Genomic DNA, 22317 nt, shown 5'->3' with positions numbered 1-22317 from the left:
GCCCGGAGCCCGGGCTGGAGTGGAGCCGCCCGGAGGCCTTCCTGGAGGAGGCGCCGGGCCTGGGGATGGCTCCTGGCTGCAAACGCTCGCCTCGGAGCTGGCAAAGCTGGGGGACGGGGAGCGGAGAGACCCGGAAAGGGCCGGGAAGAAACTTCCCAAAAGTTGGGACCAATTCTTCCCTGACTTAGGGCGTGGCTTTGCCCGGAACTCATCCCCGACTGTCAGCAAGATGCTTTGAGCTTCCGGTCCCTACCTGGTCTCTCCCTCCCCACCTCTCCCTCCCTCCCTCCTTCGCCCCCTCTGCCCCTCGTGTCGGGGGCGGAGGACAACTTGGGCAGCCGCTAAGCGGGTCCCGGGGATCGAGCTCGGGCTGTTAGCGCCTTTGCCCGCTGAGCGTGAAAACAGCACACGTGGCTTCTTGGCTCCTCTGCAGCGACGGCGCGCACACGGGGAAGCCGGGGACCCGAACCTTCGCCCCGGGACGGCCCGCTCCCCCCACCCCACCCCCGGCTGGCTCCGCCCCCCGCTCCAGGAACCGAAAACTTGGGTCTCGTATTTCCGAGGGACACTCACGCCGCACACACCCTGCTATCAGCCAATAGGAACCACCGTCCGTAGCCCACCCAATGGTAATCGAGTGGCTGAGCGCCCTGCCAGTCACGCCGCGAAGGGGGCGGGACTTCCCCCCAGAACGTGAAGCCGCGCAGGAAGGTCGGGCAGGGCGCTTGTGACTTGGAGACCCATGTGGCGCGGGCTGAGCGCCCTGGCGACCCGGGCGGCACGGGCGCCCCGCAGGTGGGTGGGGCAGACCCGCTGTCACGGCGCGGGGCGCCGCTCTCGGCCCCAGGGCCCCGTTCCTCCGCCCGGAGCGGCCATGTCCTCTCCTGCCCGCCCCGTCCATCCGCCGGCCGCAGCGCGCGCATCCGGGGCATCCCCGGGCGACGTTCCCTCGCCCCTGTTCCCCCCGGGGCTCGGCGTGCTGGGTGCGCTCACTGCTCTCCTCCCCGGCCCCCAGGCTGTGCGCACGCCGGAGCAGCGGCGCCGGGCCCTGGGCCCCCGGCAGCACCATCTTCGCTCTCAGCTCCGGCCAGGGCCGCTGCGCCATCGCCGTGATCCGCACCAGCGGCCCGGCCAGCGGGCTCGCGCTCCGCAGCCTCACGGCGTCCCGGGAGCCACCGCCGGCCCGCAGCGCCTGCCTGCGCCTTCTCCGCCACCCGCGCTCCGGGGAGCCGCTGGACCGCGCGCTGGTCCTCTGGTTCCCAGGTGAGGGCCCCGATCCAGGATCCCACGGCGCTCGTGACCCGGGCTCAGCCCCCTCCGGGAGGCAGCCCAGGCCGTGCCCTTTGTCTGACTCTGCTTTTTGCCGTACCAGGCCCCCAGAGTTTCACGGGTGAGGATTGCGTGGAGTTGCACGTGCATGGAGGTCCCGCGGTGGTCAGCGGAGTCCTGCAGGCCTTGGGTGAGGCTCTGTTGGGTGACACTTTTCCCGGAGAGACTGAAAGGTCTCAGGTGTAGGCAGCAAGACAGAGTGTCATTTGGGGGGAAAGGTTTATCATATTAACGTGGGCCTTCTAGATGGCTGGCTCAGCCGGTAAAGGCGATTGTTGTCAAGACCCATCTGAGTTCCAATCCCGGGATCCCTGCGGTGAAAGGAGAGAACTGATTCTTGTACGCTGTCTTTTGACTTCCTGGTGTGGTTTCACACACACACACACACACACACACACACACACACACCCCTGATTAATGCCGTAGACAGACTGCAGTATGGGGAAGGCTGTGAAGACAGCTGAGGCTCAAGAACAGGGTGCGTTTGGTGGGGGTCTTTCGGAGGAAGGGCTAGGTCCTAAGCAGGGAGTTGATTAAGCCCACAGTACCAGCTTACAACCAGCCTGCCTGTGATTCCTGGGTGGTGGGAGGAGGGGGGTGGTCTTGCCTTTCCAGGAAGAAAATGCTTTGCTTGATGTGTGTCTGTCAAACTGGTTTGCACAGGAAACCTCTGGTGGTTACTAGTCTGTCAGTCTGGGGCCTTTGTGGGAGGAGCAGCTGCAGGTGACCTGAGCAGCCACTGTCCTGGGTTCTAACAGAATCTCCTAACCCTCAGGCGGGATACCCAAGTCAGACCCAAATAAGGGGCCCGTCGGAGTCTGGCCTGGGGAGCCAGTGAGCTTCCTGGTGTTCCTTACAGGGCGGGCCAGGAGAGTGGGGGTCCAGCAGCTCAGCCGTATCACCTCAAAACCCAGACAGGTTTCAGTTTGTTCTTCGCCATCAGGCATCTGCTGTAGGATGGGGATCAGGGACCTTGTGATGCTTCCAGGTAGTGTGCCAGGACTACGACCAGCTGAGGCCGGAGAGTTCACCAGGAGGGCGTTCGCCCACGGAAAGCTGAGCCTGACTGAGGTGGAGGGACTGGCAGATCTGATCCATGCGGAAACTGAGGCCCAGCGGCGGCAGGCCCTGAGGCAGCTGGATGGGGAACTGGGCCAGCTGTGCCGAGGCTGGGCGGAGACCCTCACCAAGGCAAGGCCTGCTTGCTCACCCATCCACCCGTTCTGTAGAGAAAGCTCTAGGCCTGTGAACTGCCTGTCTGGTCACTCAGGTCAAGCTGGAGCTGGGTTTAGAGAAGACCATGAGTTCCCAGGAGCACCCATGACATCTTCCCCTTCCTCCCAGGCTCTGGCCCATGTAGAGGCCTATATTGACTTCGGAGAGGATGACCATTTGGAAGAGGATGTGTTGGAGCAGGGTATGTCTGCCTTGGGGGGGGGGGCTGGCACCTTGACCCCCTGAGATCCTCCTGATTGCCTCTTCTCCACCTGCCTTCTCCCTCCCAGCGGATAAAGACGTTCGAGCCCTGGAGGCTGCACTGGGTTCCCACCTGCGAGATGCCAGGCGTGGTCAGAGGCTCCGCTCAGGGGCGCACATTGTGGTCGCTGGACCCCCCAATGCGGGGAAGAGCAGTCTGGTGAATCTGCTCAGTATGTGGGATGCGGGCAAGGGCGGGGCCAGGCCCTGGGCAGGGGTCTAGTCTGAAAGTGGGGGCACTTACCTCCACCCTCCTGTTCTTCACACTCTCCCCACCCTTCAGGCCGGAAACCTGTGTCCATCGTGTCCCCAGAGCCCGGGACCACCCGGGATGTGCTGGAGACGCCCGTGGACCTGGCTGGGTTCCCTGTGCTGCTGAGTGATACCGCTGGGCTGCGGGAAGGCGTGGGCGCCGTCGAGCAGGAGGGTGTGCGCAGGGCCCGCCAGAGGTGGGTGCGGGGCTGGGAGCAAGGCGACCCCGGGCCTTTTCCTCCCCTTAAGTCTGTTTCATTATTCCTGAAACGGGAGATTTTGAGCATCCTTGACATCGAGGGTAGGGGGCCTCGTAATTTGATTGACATGCAAGTTTGGCTGGAGCCGCTTACTCCCCTCCCGTCCCTAAGCCTTGCTTGGTCACTCCCCCTCCAGGACCACCTCGCTCTGCTCCACCCTGTCAGCTACACCCTCCAACCTTCACCAAAAGCCCTGACCTCGGGTCCTCTCCACTGACCACGCCCCCAGCATTTTCTGCCACGCCCTTCACCGGAGCCCGCAGCTGTGTGTGCCCTGCCTCTGCCCGGGCTCTTGCTCTGGGCCACGCCCTGCGGTGTCTGTCCCCCTGCTCAGCGCCCACAGTGCCATCCCAGGCCTCCATGGCTGAGCCCCGCAACACGGCTTCCTCCCTTCCCAGGTTGGAGCAGGCTGACCTCGTCCTGGGGGTACTGGACGCCTCCGACCTGGCCTCCCCCTCCAGCCGCAGCTTCCTGGACACCGTGGCGGCCCCGCTGGTAGCACAGAGCCCCGACAGCTGCGGACAGCGCCTCCTGCTGCTGCTCAACAAATCCGACCTGCTTCCCGCCAGGACCGCGGACAGCGACGCCGCGCTCCTCGGGCTGCCGTACCTGCTGCTCTCCTGCCGCACCGGAGCAGGGCTCGATGGCCTCCTGCAGGCCCTGAAGACCGAGCTGGCTGCCGTGTGAGTCACCCTCGGCCTCCTTCAGCTTCCCCAGCCCAGGTTCAGGTGCAGGCAGGGCCGCTGGCTTGGGCTCAGGCCGGTCCCTCGGCGTCAGTTTCTCTGCAAACGGGGTGCGGCTGCCCAGTGAGTGAGACAGCGGGTCTCGTTTCCGGCAGGTGCGGGGACCCATCCACAGGACCGCCGCTCCTGACCCGGGCGAGGCACCAGCACCACCTCCAGGGCTGCCTGGACGCCCTGCGACACTACCAGCCGGCGACAGACCTGGCCCTGGCGGCGGAGGCCCTGCGCCTGGCTCGGAGGCACCTGAGCCACCTCACGGGTGGAGGAGGCACCGAGGAGATCCTGGACCTCATCTTCCGGGACTTCTGTGTGGGCAAGTGAGGGCCAGAGCCTGGGCCGCAGGTTCCCACTAGATAGTGATTCAAGATGGCAGCAGAGGGCAGGAGAGCACTGGGGTCTGCAGCCCTCAGGTCTGTCCCTCCACAGTGAGCAGACAGGCCAGGGATCCCAGGATAGCTACCCCTGGGTGCTGAGATGAAGGCCTACGTCACCACGCCAAGAGTCTGTATTGCTGGAGATGAGACCCTTGTCTGTTAGGTGTTGAGCCACGCCCCCAGCCTGCTACTGGAGGATTCTGGACAGGGCTCCACCCTGAGCCACACCCCCAGCCCCTCACTGGGGATTCTAGGCAGGGCTCCACCCCTGACCACGCCCCCAGCCCCTCACTGGAGGATTCTAGGCGGGGCTCCACCCTGAGCCACGCCCCCAGCCCCTCACTGGGGATTCTAGGCGGGGCTCCACCCTGACCACGCCCCCAGCCCCCTCACTGGGGATTCTAGGCGGGGCTCCACCCCTGAGCCACGCCCCCAGCCCCTCACTGGGGATTCTAGGCGGGGCTCCACCCTGACCACGCCCCCAGCCCCTCACTGGGGATTCTAGGCAGGGGCTTCACCCTGACCACGCCCCCAGCCCCCTCACTGGGGATTCTAGGCGGGGCTCCACCCTGACCACGCCCCCAGCCCCTCACTGGGGATTCTAGGCGGGGCTCCACCCTGAGCCACGCCCCTGGCTTCATAATTTTTATTTTTAATTACCAAAGGAGTATGAAGAGCTCAGGTGATCCAGAAATGTTTGTTCATGAGAACCAGTCACCCTTACCTTCCAGAAGTTTGCCTATGAGTTCTCTCTGTGGCATCATATGTCAATCAAATATATTTATTTATTTATTTATTTATTTATTTATTTTTACTTCTGTAGCAGCATATATCGTCTGTAATACGTTCGCTGTGACCCTTCCATCTGAGTGTCTACTGTCTCTCGTCCCTACCCCCACTGCCGCCGAGTCCTCCTCCTAAATCATCGTGTCTGGGATTTTCTGACCTGACTGTGCCTCCCTCCTCCCCCAGGCCTTTCGCCGCCTGTCAGTCTTCCTACCCACAAGCCCCTCCTGGACAGAGTGAGGGGCTGGTGTGTGAGTCCGGTCCGCAGCTGGGGCTCCGCCTCACCCACAAGTCACCCAGGCCTCCGCTGTCGCACGCTCCCCCAGGCCGTCTCCCCCTGACCGGGAGGGAGGGGATCGGCCGTGTTCACCGATAGCACACAGACTTCCCATTCTCCCCGCCCTGAACAATCTTCGCCGACACCACAGGCCGATGCAAAAAACGGCTAATTGGACCCAGGCCTGGCCCTACTGCACATTCTGTTTTAGTTTATTTATGGGGGACAGCGCACATGGGATCAGAGGACAACTTACCGGAGTCCTCAGCAATGGCACCGTGGCTCCCAGGCCATCCGGCTTGGCAGCAGGTTTTAATTATATGTGTGGGGAGGGAGGGGTGTGAGCTTGGGAGCCATGGGCGCTGGGAACCAGACTCGAGTCCTCTTGTTGCTACAGATGTTATCTGCAGAGCCGCCTCGCCAGCCTCTTATCAAATATTTTTATTTTATTTGTATTTATTTTCAGTTTTTGAGATGAGGTCTTTGTAGACGACACTGGCCTTACTCAGAGTCACAAGGATCCTCCCCAGTGCACCACCAGGCCGCGCACAAATGTTCCCAATATACAGATCGGAAAGCCCAGCCTCAGGGCGATGGCCTCGAGCATCATTCCCGGCAGGGTGCGGGAACAGCACTCAGGCCTGGCTGCCAGGAGGAGGCTCTGGGGACGGACGGACCCTGCAGACGTCCGCGCTGCGCCTGCCGAGGCCGCGAGGTGGCGCCCGTGAGGCTGGGCCGCCTGGTGGAGCGGCGGCCGGCCAGCAGGGGGCGAGCGTCCCCCGCGTAACCCCGCGGTCCCCAGGCCGCGTCCTCATCGATGAGGACGGCTGTCTCTGCAGCGCTCGCTCGTCCCGAGCCAGGCTGGGTCACCGAGCCAGACCCTGCCTCAAACAGGGGAAGGGTCCCGCGGCTCCCAGGAGCTGTGGCGCCCGGCGCCGGGCGGGGCCGCACCTCCGGGCAGCTCGCCCGCCGCGGGCCTCCCGCCTCGGCCTGGCACACAGCTGCACGGAGGCCTTGGCCGCTGTCCCTTTTTTCCAAGAAGGGTGAGGAGTTTGTGGGAAGCGGCGGGGGGTTATTTATAGAGGACGCAGGAAATCCCCAAAGAGTCAGGGCCTCACCCAGCGGAGGGAGGCGGCGCGGCCGGGCCCTGGACCCCTTCCGCCAGGGAGCACTACCTGGGGCCTGGGAGCCAGGGCGAGGCTGGGCCCAAGGGACGAAGGCTGTCACCTAGGGAATCCTGGAAGGCTGCCTGGAGGAGGGCTCTGGGCAGACAAAGCCGAGCCAAGCCGCTGTCCCATGTCGTTTGTGAGTGTGTGGCACTGTCCACACATGTGGGTGGGCATGCGAATCCAAGGGGACACACAAGCCAGAGGAGGGCAAGGTGGAGACCTCACAGGCTCGGTCTCAGGACCGGTGGCCAGCACTCGGCATCCTGCCGTCCGCCCACAACGCTGGGGTTACAGGTGTATGGTCGCCCCGGCCTTTATGGGGGTGCTGGAAAGGAGTCTCAGCTCCCCCTGTTTGGGCAACAAGTTCGCTCACCCACAGAGCCATTGACCTGCCACGGGCTGGGTTTGTGTTTTGCAAATCCTGGTCTTGAACAAAGGAAAGTTTCTCAGGCAAGGACAAGCATTGCTAGGCGTGTTAGTGCGCCTGTAGTCCCCACGTCCTGGAGGCTGAGGCAGGAGGATTGCTAAAAAAGGTCAGCTCCACCTGTCACGACAGTCCTAGAAAGCGGGGCCAGCCGGGTGTGGTGGCGCACGTCTTCAGTCCCAGAACCTGGGAGGCAGAGGCGGAGGATCTCTGAGTTGGAGGCCAGCCTGGGCTACATAATGAGACTCTGGTCTCAAAACAAAATAAACACAAACCAAGCAAATGAGCCTTGCTCCTCTTTAAGTCAGAAATTCAGGGAGCAGCTAGGACTGAACCAGGTCTGGGAGCTGACAAAGGGATGAGAGGCAAAACTGTAGGGTAACGGGGAGCCATGATGGAAAGATGGCTGTGGACCAGTACAGGATCCTACTGAGGCAGTGGCTGGACAGGCTTTTTCTTTTCTTTTCTTTTCTTTTTTTTTTTTTTTTTAGCTGAGGACAGAACCCAGGGCCTTGTGCTTGCTAGCCGAGCGCTCTGCCACTGAGCTAATCCCCAGCCCTTCTTTTCTTTAATGGGTCTCACGTCAGCAGGCCCGTGTGTCTGAGCTTTACACTCACTGTTGCAACCGATACTGCAGTTGTTAGAGCTGGGTCTCCGCTGTGTGGCCCCGGCTGGCCAGGAACTCTCGGGCCTAAGCAATCCTCCTGCCTCAGTCTCCCAAGCAGCTGAGGTTACAGATTTGGGACACGGTGTCTAGGAAAAGGAAACGGAGGCTGAGATGGAGTGAGATTCGAACCCAGGACTGTGGCTATCAGGCTCTCTGTGGTCACCAGGTCAGCTTCATCCCAGGGCTCAGGCTCGGGGCCAGGGACATCCCCAGTTCCTTGGGGCCTCCAGACCGGCTGTCCCGGCAGCCTCCCAGGCTGACCCCCGGTGGCCCTTTTGGCTCAGCCCCAGCCGAGTGTTTCCTGCAGTGACAGGCTCTTGCCCGCGTTTCCGGATCCAGGAAATATCGCGGCTTTGTCCCCGAGGAGCTGTGGCCGAGTGTGGCACTGCCGGCCCGTGATTCATCCCCGGCTCCCACCCAGGCCAGGGCTGGGGGACGAGGGGCGGCTGCTTCTGAGCACCTTGCGCCCCCTTTCCCTCAATGGCTCCTGCTTCGCTGCTTTTTCTTGGGAAGGAGCCGCAGGGTTAGAGGGCTGTCCTTGCTCTTCAGTCCCCTGCCTCGGCCCCGCCCCCACCGGTGCTGACCGGCCTGCTCCACCACAACGCCAAGCTCATTTCCATAAGGGCCACGTTTTGGTTTGCATCTGTACCAAGCCTGAGGAAATGCTCCTTTCAATGTCCGCACCACTAGTCGGTAGTATAGCTTTTAATTTTTATTAATTTTCGATGATTGAAACAGGGTCTCCTGTAGCCCAGGCTGGCCTTGAAGTCCTGATCCTCCTGCCTCATCCTCCTCAGTGCTGGAACAGCAAATATGCCCTGCCACACCCAGTTTCTATGGTGCTGGAGAAATGGAGCCCAGGGCTCCGGCCACGCCACACAAGGACTCCAGCGGCTGAGCTACAACACTCAACAACTGAGCTGCAAGCACCCTCAACAACTGAGCTGCAAGCACCCTCAACAACTGAGCTGCAAGCACCCTCAACAACTGAGCTGCAAGCACCCTCAACAACTGAGCTGCAAACCCTCCCAACTAACCCACGGGACTGGGCTGAAAGGCGGGCACCACCACGCCTAGCAGTCTATCCATCTAAAGATCTACTCCTCTACTTTATGCACACGAATGCACCGTCCCATACCTGCTGCCCTTGAGGTCAAGAGATGGTGCCGATGCCCTGGGCGTAGGAAGGCCGTGAGCGGCCATGCGGGAGCTAGCAAACAGATTCTGGTCCTCTCCAAGAGCAGCAGCCAGCCCCTAGACGGCTGAGCCGCCTCTTAGCGGAAATCAGCACACAGCAGCCGTCAAAGCCAGCCTGGCACACAGTGGGGCCGCATTAACAGATAAAGAAAATAATAAAGAATAGAAACCAGCCCTTAAAGACTCTGTGGTATTTATTGTGTGCCACGGATATCTTTAAGGGATACAAGCAAGGCGGAGTGTGGAGAAGCAAGCCCTACAGGCCCCGGGAGATCCACGGGCCTCCCCTGGGGTCCGGGAGATCCACGGGCCTCCCCTGGGGTCCGGGAGATCCACGGGCCTCCCCTGTGGTTCAGGCCCTTCCTTGTGGGGAGGAGGGGAGCCTGGGGACCCTGGAACACGGTTTAAAAACCTAATGAATTCTGTGTTTCTTGGGGCCTCGAAGCCATCCAGGGGAGGCCTGGGAACTAAAAGAGGACCTGGAATCACCTGGGCCTTTAGGGGCAGCTTGGAAAGTCCCAAGGGAGCCGAGGCTGGGACTTTCTGTTTCTCACCTCTCGGGTCAGGCACCAAAGGAGGTGCCTGGGGCGGCAGCTGAGCTGTGGGTGCTTTACGGGCAGGCGGGTGCCGTTCTGGTCACCCCACAGCTGTACAGGCCTTGAACCCAGTGTCTGGGGGCCGGGGGGGGGGGGGCAGGGGCAGCGAGGGGCAGAGGAGGTGTCCAGCGCCGTGGGCATCTGGCTGGCCCCATCCACGGGTGGGCGAGTCTGCTGCCCAGGGTCCTGCAGCAGCTGCTTCCTCAGCCGCTGGGGAAGGAAGAGCAGAGGGCACGGTCAGTCGACAGGCTGAGGGGCCCGGGGCTGGTCCGCGGCAGGGGCATGACGCGGCTCCCCAGGCCTCTCGGGGCTCCCGGGGGCTCCAGGTTAGACCCAGGCTTCTGAGCTTTGGCTCTGCTCCACAGACCGAGCCCGGGATTCAGGGAGGCCCACAGGGTTCTTAGGCCCTGAAGCCTGGGTCTCCACGTGCCGTCCACGCTGGCTTCAAACTCACAATCCTCCTGCCCCAGCTTCCCACACACTAGGATTCTGCTTTGCCTTCCTTCATTCACTCAGTCCGAGGCAGTCAGGGTGAGGCCGCCCCATGCACGCGCCCTCCACGGACCCTCAGGACCAACAGAGTCCACAGCTTCACAGCGGACACCAAGGTCCATCCTCCTGCCCCCCTGCAGCCGGGACACCAGCCCCACCCAGGTGCCAACAATTCCAGGAGGCTTCCGCCCCGTCCCCCACAGCATCTCTCGGCTGGAATGCCCTCCCCCCCGTCTCCCTCCCCTCCTCCCCCCCCCCCCCCCCGCCCGGCAAAGCAGCTCCGGTGGGGTCAGGGGTGGCGCTGAGGCATTTCCTGGTGGGGAGGGGGGGTCTGCAGCTAAGTCTGGCTTCCTCCCCCCCTCCCTTCCTTCCCCAGCTCTTCCCTGGGGCCCCAGGCCTCACGGTCTGCCTGGCTCTGGTCCCCTCCCTGGCTCCAGCCGTGATCCCTGCCTGGTGACCTCTGTCCTTGCCCAGGTCACCTCCCCCAAATCAACCAGACTGAACCAGTTCGTCTCCATGTGGGGCAAGCCCGGCGCTGCCCACAGCCTCTGGGACCCCCGAAGTCCTTGACACAGCCACTGTCCCCCCCTCGATCACTGCTTCCCAAGCGCACTACCCGGAATACCCGGGCTCCTCCCCTGTCTAGGTGTCTGGTTAAAAGTCCCTTCCTTGGGGAGCTTGGCCCCTGTGGAAGATTCTGTAGTTTGTCTTCCCACATTGTCAGAAATTAAGGAAAATAAAACCATGGGCCAGCGAGAGGGCTCAGCGGGTACAGGGGCTTGTAGCCAAACCTGATATGAAACTGACCCCTAGGAGCCACATGATGGAAGGAGAGAGCCAACCGCTACAAGTTGTCCTCCAGCCTCCACACTTGGGTCGTGACATGTGCACATACACCATCAATCACCGTTTAAAAAAATTGTGAAAAACCTCACAAGCACATCCGTTTCCGTGGGCCAGACACTTGGCTGGGGCATTCACGGGTTCGTCCAGGCCTATCTTCCTTTGTTTGTTTTTGAGATGGGGACTCACTGTGTGGACCAGGCTGGCTCAAACGCCCAGAGATCCCCCTGCCTCTGTAGCCCAGGACCGAGATGACAGACGCTGGTCCAAGTAAGAAGTCCCCAGGGCAGGGCAGGGGCACCTGGGAAGTGGAGGCTGAGGGTAGGAGGCAGGGGAATGGCTGCCATTTCCTGAGGCTCCTGGGGTGCCAGGCATCAGCCTGCGGCTGCCATCCAGCTCAGCGGGTTCTCAATGGTCCCCTCCTGACTGTTCCTCGGCCCATGTCACCCCACTTCTGAGCTCCTGGGGCTGTGAGACCTGAGTATCAGGGCTACACCGGCAGAGGAGGCAGGAAGGTCAAGAGTTCAAGGCCAGCCTTAGCTACATGGTGAGTTTGAGGCCAGCCTGGACTACATGAGACCTTGTCTCAACCCTCCCTGCCCCCCCCAAAAGAAAACAAACAAACAAACAAAATCCCAAACCAAACGTTGGAAATGGAACCTCTGGCATAGAGAGGAATTGGCTGGGACAAGCAGACCGCTGGTCTCATTTAAAAGCAGCGTGAACTGGCCCGGGCGCGGCGCTTGCTGAGTCCGGAAGATCTGAGTGCACTCCCTGAGACCCACACACTGGAAGGAGATAACTGACTCCTTCCTACAAGGTGTCCAAGTACCGTGGCCTCACACATGCAAGCAAATCTGACGGTAATTTTTAACTAAAAGGAAGAACAATTGTTTTGACCGCTGTAACCACGTTTGAGTTCTTGACCCCTACACACACACACACACGCACACACGCACTCACACACTCACACACACACACACACACACACACACACACACACACACTTGTCAGCACTGTAAACAGAGTAGAAGGAGATGGCTGGGTGGGGAAGAGCTGTTACTTCCACAGCATGGTGACCTGAGTTCGAATCCTTGGGGCCAGGCGTGACGGAGCACACCCTTAAACCCAGACCTTAGAGGCAAAGGCTGGAGGATCTCTGAATTTGAGGCCAGCCTGGGCTACACAACGAGACCTTGTCTTAGGGAAACAAAAATAAATAAATAAAAATAACAACAACAAAAAGCTAGGTGTGTCTACACCAGCAGCTGTGCCCCTAGTGCCTGGAGGAGGCTGGGGCTGGGGCCCAAGAGGCTCCAGTTTCAGTGAGAGACCTGGTTTCAAGGGCATTAGCCAGACAAGGACAAAGGACACGATTGTCCTCTGCCACAGCATGTGGCACACACAGGCCACACACCACACACACGAAGACATTTGGATGTTGATATATTTTTTTAAAAGGTGGTTGTGGTCAGGTGGTGGTGGCACTCACCTTTAATCCCAGCACTCGGAAGGAAGAGGCAGGTGGAACTCTGTGAGTTCGAGGCCAGCCTGGTCTACAGAGTGAGATCCAGGACAGCCAGGACTGTTTCACAGAGAAACCCTGTCTCAAAAAAACAACAAAAGGAGGTTGTGGAGACCGGAGCCCAGCTTTGGTTCTCAGCACCTACATGGTGGCTACCACTTGAAACTCCAGTTCCTGGGGACCTGACACCCTCTTCAGGCCCCCACAGGCATCAGGTGCACAGGCAGACACACAGAAAACACTCATACACAAAAAATAAACATAAATAAATAAATAGTAAGGGGGTGTACGGCGCCTGGGGTGGTGGTACACCCCGTTAATCCCAGCACTCAGGCAGATCTCTGTGAGCTGAAGGCCAGCCTGGTCTACATGGTGAGATCTTGTTCCAAAATAATGAAACTGGTTAATCAAATGACAACAAAGTTGGATGTGGAGATAGGTATCAACCCAGACTTACTTACTTATTTTCTTTTTTGTTTTTGTTTTGTTTTGAGACAGGGTCTCTCTGTGTGGCCCTGGAACTCACTCTGTAGACCAGGTTGACCTCCAACTCACAGAGATCCGCCTCTCTGCCTCCCAAGTGCTGGGGTTAAAGGCCTGTGCCACCCCAGACTTTCAAAGCTGATGAAGAAGGTTCTGAGTTTGAGATCAGCAAGGCTATATAGCCGGACATCATCTCAAAATAACCAGAGTGGAGATGTTCCTCCATCTGCCTAGCGAGTGTGAGAACATGGCAGGCAGGGACGGAGGAACAAAGCTAAGCTGTACCCTTGAGGAAGAAGCCCCTTGAGGCCATGGCCCCAGTCCCGGGAAAGGCCCTTCCTGGCACCTGAAGGCTAATGGGGAGGGGGGTTGGGGGGGCGGGGGGGGGGGCAGCCTGAGTGAGCATTGTCCCTCGGCACAGGCGTCATTCAAGATAAACAATGTGCAAAGCTTCCCCGGTTCTCAAGTGAGACCTGACAGTCCTAGGCCTGTACGTGACCCCGGCTAAGTCCTTAGTTTCATCCTCTGAGAAGTGGAGCTCAGAACAGAAATTTCCCAGCCAAGATGGGGGGGGGGGGGGGCTCACAAGGAGGCAGGGTCTACTCTGCTGTCTCTAGTCATCGTCTTCAGTATTTTCTTTGCTCTCTCCTCCACCTTCCTTCCTTTCTTTCAAAAAAAAAAAAAAAAGTATTCACTATGTAGTCGTGAACTTGTAATTCCCCTGCCTCAGCCTTCCAAGTGCTGGGCTCAAAGGCCTGTGCCACGCAGGCCGACTCCTCACTCTTCTACCTTTTACAGGATGACCTGGAGCCTGAGGCCAACCCAGGTTACATAAATCAAACGGCCTCAAAAACAGGTCGCCCACTGTGGCTGGAGGGGGGCATCGCAGGCTGCTGCTCTTCAGAGGGCCTGGTCCAGCGCCCTCTTACACACACAAATAAAAGTAAAATAGTCGACGTGGTGTTGCACACCAGCTGAAGAGGTGGAGGCAAAGGACTGAGTGTGAGGCCAGCCTGGGCTACAGAGTGGGGCAGGGTGAGATGTCACACACCCTTAATCCTAGCATTGGGGAGGCAGGCCGATCTCTGTGAGTTCCAGGCTAGCCTGGTCTACATAGTGAGTTCCAAGACAACCAAGGCTACAGAGTAAGAACCTATGTCAAACAATATTAATAAATAAATCTCTTTAAAAATCAATTTCATGCCACTCAGTGGTGGTGCACACGCCTTTTATCCCAGCACTGAGGAGGCAGAGGCAGGTGGATCTCTGAGTTCAAGGCCAGCCCGGTCTACAGAGTGAATTCCAAGACAGTCAGGACTACACAAAGAAACCCTGTCTCAAAAAATAAAAACAAACAAACAAAACCCCTAACTACAGAGCGATCTCTGAAGTTCCCTGGTAGTTTACCAAGAGGCTGAGAAAAACAGACCCAGGTCTGGCCACCATGTGATGGTTCGTTCAGGGAGTTGAAATCTACGTCTAGGGACCCAACAAGATTTGGTTTAAAATCCCAAAGACTGTGGCTGCAGAGATGGCACAGCCGTTAAAGGGCATTGGCTGTTCCTTCATAGGACCTGGGTTCAATTCCCAGCACCCACATGGCAACTCACAGCCATCTAAAATGGGGTCTGATGCCGATGCCCTCTTCTTGGGCACAGACAGACATGCAGACAATTCATCCATGTACAAATCCCAGAGACTGCTCTGAGTCTTGGAACCAAACTGCTAACAAACAGGAAGGAGATTCCTCGGGAGTCCTGGATGTCCTTGAGCTCCTAATCCTCCTGCCTCAGCCTCCTGCATGCTGAGATTACAGGTGGACCTGAGCCGCCACCGGGTCACCCAAGTTATACGACCTGAACCAGAGTGGCCAGGGCCCTGCAGAGACCAGGGCCCTGAGTCATTTCCCTATGACGCACACACATGGTGTCTCCGACGGATGACTGGCTGGTGACTCGGTGAGGGTGTGGGCATTGGGCCAGAGGCCGAGGCATGCTCCAAGACAGCCCTGGCCCCTCTCTTGACTGTGGGCTTCACTTTACAGTTAATGTAAAGTGATTTACATTTGATGGTCTTCATCTTGAACTGCCTTTCAGTGGAGACAGGGTCCCACACTGTGGCCCAGGCTCCCAGGATGCCACTACTCTGGCTCACATGTCTATTTATTTTCTTATTTTTATCGTGTGTGGGGTGCACCTATGCCGTGGCCGGAGTGTGGAGACACCTTTCAGGAGTCCATTCTCTCCTCCTGCTGTGTGGGACCCGGGGATGGAACCTGGGCTGTGAGGCTTGGCAGCAAACTCTTCTCCTCACCGGGCCTCTCACCAGCCCAGCTTCCATTCCGTAAAAGTAAATCGTGAGCTCTGGGTAGGGAGACAGCTCAGTGAAGCCTTGCTGCAGGGCAGAGGACCCAAGTTCGATCCCAGAACACAGTGGGCACACTGTACAGGGCTGGGGGGTGGAGATGGCGGCTCTCAGCTCCTGTGGCCGGTCAGCCAGTCCAGTGAGAAACCCTGGGTCAACAACCGTGCTGGCTGGGTGTGGTGGGATATTAAAGAATCTCAGCACTCAGGACCAGATCTGAGTTTCAGGCCAGTCTGCCTACACATAGAGACCCTGACTCAAGAGAACAACAAAAACCATGGTGGATGGGCTGGCAAGATGGTGGACCAGGCCTGGGGATCCACGTTCAATCCCAGGACCCACGTGGCGAGTTGATCTCTGAGCCACACAAGTGTCGTGGCAGGAGCTTGTCCATACACAGAACAAATGAACAGGGGAAAAAGTAAAACCACAGCGGATGGCTATGAGGCTGTAGGCAGGGTTGGGCTCCGGCCTGCACCTTCACCTACGCGTACAGGATGCACGGGCAATGAGACTCAGAGTCCCACATTCTCCACTCTGTGGACCTTCTCTACCCAGCCCAGCCTCCAAACCTGTGCTGGCTGTTCCGGCTGCCCAGGACACCGACCCCCCTGTTCTCCCTGTGCTCACAGTATCCCCTCCCTCCAAAGCCCTGCCTTGCCTGTCTAGAGTATGGTCATGTTTGGTATATTGGCCATGCCCTAGTATACAGCAGGTGCTCCATTATGGAGGCAGCAAGTGTGAATTCTGGCTCCCTCCACCCTGAGCCCTGACCCAGCTTCCTTTATGCCCAGTTCTGGGATGGAGACCTCAGCCGGTTGGCATCTCACCTGGGTGGGACAGCGGGCTTGACTACTGGAAGACGATGGGATTCCAGGACCCTTTTCTTGAATTCCTCCAGGGTAGCAGGATCTATAGGAAAATGAGGGTTCCTGTGAGCAGCCGAAGAGAGGAGAGCTGGGGTGGGGAGCCAGGTGTCCCCTTCCTGACCCTTCCGCTGTCACTCACCTATGGACGGAGGGTTGGGGCCTGGGCCGGACACTCTTGGCGGGATGGCTGGCTGCGGCTGGGAAAAGAAGAGAGGCTGGAGGAGCTGGTCCCTCTGTGCCCTACAAATGCCTCAGCAACCTAGTTGGGTGGTTTTTCTGTAGGTGGTGGTTTGTGTTTTGAGACCGTCTCTCTGTGTAGCCCTGGTTGTCCTGGAACTCACTATTTAGACCAGGCTGGCCTCGAACCCACAGAGGTCCTTCTGCCCCTGAATGACCAGTGCTGGGATTAGAGACTAAGGAACCAAGATCCTAACCCAAACCAACCTGAGGCATCATCAAGGAGCCTGAAACTGGGCGGGAAATCGAGGCCACCACAGCTCCGACATCACCTGCAACCCTCACCCGGACCTCTAATCCTTAAACTGGACTCAAATCCACTCCAAACCCGGTTCCCGCCATCCGTCCAGGGCAAAGCCCACCTGGCCCTCGCCCCGGCCCAGCTTCCCTCCTTCAGCGACATCCTCCGGCCTCAGCTCCCACCCCTTCCCAGGTTGACCCTCCCAGACTGTATCCAGGGCACCAACTCCACCCAGTGGACCAGGCCCACCTTGGCCTTGAGACAGGCGTCGAGCGCATGGATACGCACGTCCACCTCGGTGCGCAGCTGCTCCAGCTCGCGCTTGCGCGCCTCCAGCTCGCGAACCAGGCCGTCCCGCTGCGCGCGCAGTGCGGCCTTCTCCTCCAGCGCCAGCTGCGTCTGGCGCGCGCACTCGGCCCGCAGCTGGCTCTCGCGTGCCTGCGCCTCCGTCTCGGCGCGCGCCCGCGCCTCCTGCGTGCCCTGCGCCCCGCGCTCCACCTCCAGCTTCTGCCGCCGCAGCTCCGCGTTCTCACGGGTCACGCGCTCGATGCCCATGCGCAGCCCGCGCGCCAGCTCTTCCAGCTTGGAGCTCATGATACCGGGCAGATGCTCGCACATCCGGCGGATCTCGGGCCCCAGCGGGTAGTGGTAGCCCAGGCTTTCCAGGGAGCGCGCGATCAGCGAGTCCCGCCACACGTTTAACGCGTCCGCCTGGAACTTGTCCTGGTCCAGCGGCAGGCACAGGGCCTGCACCTTCTGCAGCTGCTCCTCGGCCACCTGCTTCTCCTGCTGCTGCCGCTCGCGCTCTTTGCCACAGGCCGCCAGCTGCTCCTCCGCCAGCCGCTTTCCCGCCACCAGGCTATCCTTGTCCTTGGCGCACACTGCCTTCTCCTTGGCCACTTCCATCTCCAGCGTCTTAGCCTTCTCTCCCAGCTTGAAGAGCAAGGCTGCGGGGCAGGCGCGAGGAGGGTGAGCCCAGGCTGGCCCCTGAGCTGCGTGGTCGCCGTCCCTCCTCCCTCTGCCCCCGCCAGCACCCGCTTACCTTCACAGGTCTTGTTGTTCTCCTTCACCTGTTCCCAGCAGCGCATCTCGCTCAGGATGATGGCGACCATGAACGGGTGATAGTTCATGTAGGTGACCTGCAGGTGTGGACACGCGACACAGCTCAGCACCCATCTCCAGGGATGCACACACAGTGGCTGCCACGACACCTTTAGAGGGTTGTGGCTCTGAGTGACCTCCAAAAATCTGACTAGAGCTGGCGGGGAGCTCCACTGGTAGAGTGCTTGTAGCTCACTCAGTTGGTGAGGTGCTTGCCTAAGGGGCACAAACCTGGGTTCAAACCCCAGCCCTCATAAACCAGATGTGGCGGCTCTCACCTGTAACCTGAGCACTGAGCACTCAGGAGGCTGAAGTAGGACAATCGCCAGGAGTTTGAGGCCAGCCTGGATCACAGAGGAAGGCTGTCTGTCTGTTTGAGATGGGGTCTGTAACCCCGGCTGTCCTGGGACTCCCGATACAAACCAGGCTGGTCTCGGACTCACAGAGATCCCCCTGCCTCTGCCTGCCAAGTGCTAGGGTTAAAGGTGTGCGCTATCACGCTTGGCAAGATTCTTAAACAAATAGAGGCCACAGCTCAGTTGCTAGAATGCCAGCCCAGCACACCAGAGCCCGGGTTTGTTTGTTTGGTTGGTTGGTTGGTTTTTTGGTTTTTCCAGACAGGGTCTCTCTCTGTAGCTTTGCTCCTGTCCTGGAACTCACTCTGTAGCCCAGACTGGCTCCAAACTCACAGAGATCCGCCTGGCTCTGCCTCCCGAGTGCTGGGATTAAAGGCGTGCGCCACCACCGCCCAGCTGAGCCCTGGGTTCTGTGCCCACCACCACAGAAGCAAGATGTGGTGTGTGCCTGTCCTTCCAGACAGGGGGACACAGTAAATTCAAGGTCATCCTGGCCACAGAGCAAGAGTTTATCTTAAAACAAAACCAAAAGGAGGGGTTGGGGATTTAGCTCAGTGGTAGAGCGCTTGCCTAGCAAGCGCAAGGCCCTGGGTTCGATCCTCAGCTCAAAAAAAAAAAAGAAGAAGAAGAAGAAGAAGAGGCACAACGTGGATGAGGAGGGAAACAGAGAATGGGGAGAAGAAGCAGAAAAATCAAAATCACATTTCTTCGTGCTTTGGGGAAGTGGGGGACAAGACAGAAACCACTAAGGTGCGTCCCAAGTGGCTTCTGGGCTCCTGTCCATCATGGGGAAGGCAGCTTGCCAAGGAACCCCAGTGTTCTGAGTGAGGTGGTCCTGTAGCCCAGGCTGGAAAATTTTAAACTGTAGGATCAGGGCTGGGGTGTGATGGAGTCTGCACTCAGCAAGGAGGAGGCTCCGGGTCAGGGTCCAGCTCCAGGAGCCGTAAATAAATTAGCTTTGTGGAAATTAAAACCCAGGGGCCCGGGCCCTGTGTTTTCCAATGAGGAAGCATGGGAAAGGAGGTGGGGAAAGTGTGTCCCCAGATCCTGACCGGGGTGGTAAGTGCCTAGAAAGTACAAGAGGCCAGGGAGCTCCTGGGGAGCCTGGGCTTCAAGGCCTCTGCTCTGAGGGAGGAGACCACCTCTGTCCCGGGGCAGCCTAGGACCCGGTCCTCTCCAGGGGAGTCCTTACTTCACCCCTAATTTGGCGGCTGCCAGCACCCCGCTATTGGGCCAGAAGCTGCCCCAGCCTGAAGTGTCCTCTTCTCCCCGTGGCGTGGGGAGGTGTCGAGTGAACACAGTCCGGTATGTCGGACATGCTGGGGCTGTGTGGGGACAGCGGTCTCCGGGGCTCTGCGACCTTTGCAGGACACAGTGGCTCAGGCCCTCCTGCGAAAGAGCCTGAGACCTCTCCTCCCCTATCCCTCCCCTCTCCCTCTCCCTCTCTCCCTCTTTCTGTCTGTCTCTCTTTCCTCCCCTCTCTCAGTGTTTCTGTCTCTCAGTCTCTCTCCCTCTGTGTGTATCTGTGTGTGTGTGTGTGTGTGTCTCAGTCTGTCTGTCTGTCTGTCTCTCTGTGTGTGTGTATGTGTGTGTGTCTGTGTGTGTGTGTGTCTGTCTGTGTCTGTCTCTGTGTGTGTGTGTGTGTGTGTGTGTGTGTGTGTGTGTGTGTGTGTGTGTCTCTCTCTCTCTCTCTCTCTCTCTCTCTCTCATGTGTCTTAGGTAGTCTAGGCTGACTTGAACTCCTGCTCCTGCTGCTTCAGCCCCCAAGTGTTAGGGTGACAAGTGTGTGCCACCATGGCCCAGAGTGGCATTTCTTTTGGTTGTGTGCTCGGTGCTGGGCACGGAACACAGGCCCTCACACATGCTGGCCAAGGGCTGAGCTCTGAGCCACACCCAGGCTTGGTTCACCCAAGTCCCACTGAGGAAGAATCAAGCTTTCTGGGTCCATTTACCCAGCTCTGCGAAGGTGAGCAGACAGGGCAGACACTTGGAGCTGCAGGACCTGCGACCGCCCAGGACGCCCAGCCGAACCCCAACTGCAGGTCGACACTGGGGTCTGCACCTGCTCCCACCCGCCCGCTTTCACCCACAAAGCTTACTGAGAAGGTGCTCTGCCTCCGCAGTGGATTGGCCTAGCCATAAATTATGAATTCCTGGTTTAGCTCAAGAGAAACCTTGTTGTTAATTTGGATGATTGGAGAGCAGGGTATGGTGGCTTTAATCCCAGCACTCGGGAGGTAGAGGCAGGTGGAGCTCTGTGAGTTCGAAGCCAGCCTGGGCTACAGCGTGAGTTCCGGGACAGCTGGAGCTATAGTGAGACCCTGCCTCTGTTAAATAAATACATAAGTAAATACAGCCGTCAGGCCTTCGAGGCGGCGGCTCAGCAGGTAGGGGCTTGCGGCTGACGCCTGCCTTGCTCTCCGGGGCCCACATGGTGGAAGGCTGTCCTCTGATTTCCACACATGGGCACGGCATGCGGGTAAACATGCAAGTGCAATGAATAAATCTAACTTTAAAAACCAAGCCACCTGCAGCAAACCCTTTCTGGCAGGCGATGTCCGCCATTGTGAAAATCACTCTGTCCAAAGATCCTCACTGGCTGCATGGGTCACTCAGGAGGCTGAGGCAGAAGAATTGCCCAGAGTTTAAGACCAGCCTATAGTGAGACGCTGCCTGGGGCTGGGGTTAGGGACAGAGAAAGGCTGTAGCTCAATGGTGTAGCATGTACCACATAAACCAGGCCTGGCATCTCAGAGGCATGAGGGTCAGGAACTCCAGGACATCCTGGGCTACACAGCGAGTTCCAGACCAGCCTGAACTACATGAAGCCATGTTCGAAGTAAAGAACGGAGGAGGCGAGTATGGTTTCCTCAAGAAGAATTCAGAATTTGGGACGCGCAGGCCGCCTCTTACCAGGTCGCCTTGGCACTGGCGGAAGCTGGCGTTGATGCGGTCCTGCTCACGTCGTGCGCTCTGCAGCTGCTGCATGACCGAGTCCTTGGCGTGCGCGGTGATGTTCAGCTGTTTGGTCAGGTTAGCCTTCGAGGCCGACAGCCCCACCACCTGGCTGTACAGGCTGTCGGCGCGGATCTCGGTGGCCCGCAGGCTGGCCTCCGTGGTGGCGTGCACATTGCCGTAGATCATGAAGAGGACCAGGCCCAGGATGATGAGGAACTGGATGAGCGACAAAAAGAGGAAGAAATAGCGCAGGTAGTACCAGCAGCCGCGCGCGGTGTCCCCCGTGCGGGAGTACGGGCTGCGATCCATGGCGAGCCCCATGCGTGCGCGCAGTGTCGGCTGCGGGAGCCCTGCCTGTCCCTGTCCCTGCTCGCCTGCCTGGCCAGATCTGGGCCGCGCCAAGCAGGGGGGAGTGTTTATATTACTTCTCTTAATGCTTCCTCTGCCCGGCTCCTTCCTGGCCAGGAGGAAATGGGGGCTGTGGGTTATCACAACACTCCCACCCTGGCTGTTAAGGACTGGCAGTCTGGACAGCGTGATAGATGGAGGGTGCGGCACCCGCTGGGTGACTGGCCTGGCTTCCTCCGCCTGGCCCGGCCTCAGTTTCCACCACTACCACCCGGCCATAGGCCGGCCAGGCGATGCCCTCTGCACATGCCCGTGGCTAGGCCCGCTGTGTGGAAGGGAAACCTGAAGCACAGCAGTGACAAGAGACTGGCCCTGTTACTGTGTGGCAAGCTGGGTTCAAACATGCCCAGGTCACCAGTCAAATCCCACGAAACCCAACAGTCACCATGGGCAGCTCCCAGGCGCGCGCGCGCACACACACACACACACACACACACACACACACACACACACACACACACGAGGATGAGATCCAAGGCAAGGGACTGCGGGCCTGAGTTCCTCCGGGGAGGTTTTCCACGATGGGCAACAGTAAGTGTTCAGTTCGTACACAGAAGAACCCCGCAGACACCTGACTCCTGGGGGACAGTGGTGCCACCTCCCTCAAACATTCTACCAGCTTACATAGTGTTCTGGGGCTAGGGCCTGGTTCAGCAATAACAACCCTGCCTAGACTCCCCCAGTGAGGGGCTGGGGGCGTGGCTGGCAAGTGGAGCCCCTGCCTAGAATCCCCACCCCCAGGTCTGAAGTAGGAGAGCAGAATCTTGGAAAGGGGAGACATCTCTGTGAACTCTGGCAAGGGCTGCACCAGTCTGTGCCTCAGTTTCCCCTCTCTATGACAACAGTGTGCTTATGTTTCTGGCCTGCTGTGATCAGGGTCCCAGGAGTTG

The 22317-nt window shown here is 59.1% G+C and overlaps 2 protein-coding genes across 4 annotated transcripts; one reads left to right on the top strand and one right to left on the bottom strand.

Moving 5' to 3' along the window:
* The first annotated feature begins 574 nt into the window (after nucleotides 1-574).
* Nucleotides 575-5233, top strand: Gtpbp3 (GTP binding protein 3, mitochondrial). 2 transcript variants are annotated; one of them, XM_006995928.4, is made up of 9 exons: nucleotides 575-795; nucleotides 1016-1263; nucleotides 1373-1459; nucleotides 2318-2520; nucleotides 2674-2746; nucleotides 2835-2978; nucleotides 3089-3254; nucleotides 3716-4000; nucleotides 4156-5233. In XM_006995928.4, exons 1-9 carry the CDS (start codon nucleotides 743-745, stop codon nucleotides 4379-4381), a joined length of 1485 nt encoding a protein of 494 aa, XP_006995990.1. In that variant the 5' UTR covers nucleotides 575-742; the 3' UTR covers nucleotides 4382-5233. The 2 variants fall into 2 exon arrangements, with proteins under 2 accessions (XP_006995990.1, XP_076409278.1); XM_076553163.1 differs by having other exon boundaries at nucleotides 2273-2520.
* Nucleotides 5234-9130: 3897 nt separating this feature from the next.
* Nucleotides 9131-21417, bottom strand: Plvap (plasmalemma vesicle associated protein). 2 transcript variants are annotated; one of them, XM_006995927.4, is made up of 6 exons: nucleotides 20975-21417; nucleotides 17647-17743; nucleotides 16854-17551; nucleotides 16266-16323; nucleotides 16088-16169; nucleotides 9131-9760 (listed from the first exon to the last, which is right to left on the bottom strand). In XM_006995927.4, the coding sequence occupies exons 1-6, from the start codon at nucleotides 21338-21340 to the stop codon at nucleotides 9754-9756; spliced, it is 1308 nt and encodes a 435-aa protein (XP_006995989.1). In that variant the 5' UTR covers nucleotides 21341-21417; the 3' UTR covers nucleotides 9131-9753. The 2 variants fall into 2 exon arrangements, with proteins under 2 accessions (XP_006995989.1, XP_076409273.1); XM_076553158.1 differs by having other exon boundaries at nucleotides 16893-17551.
* Nucleotides 21418-22317: the final 900 nt, after the last annotated feature.

This window comes from Peromyscus maniculatus, chromosome 17, assembly GCF_049852395.1.
Source record: "Peromyscus maniculatus bairdii isolate BWxNUB_F1_BW_parent chromosome 17, HU_Pman_BW_mat_3.1, whole genome shotgun sequence".
NCBI lineage: Eukaryota > Metazoa > Chordata > Mammalia > Rodentia > Cricetidae > Peromyscus > Peromyscus maniculatus.
Note: the sequence above shows the minus strand (reverse complement) of the source record. Positions and strands in the feature narration are given on the sequence as shown.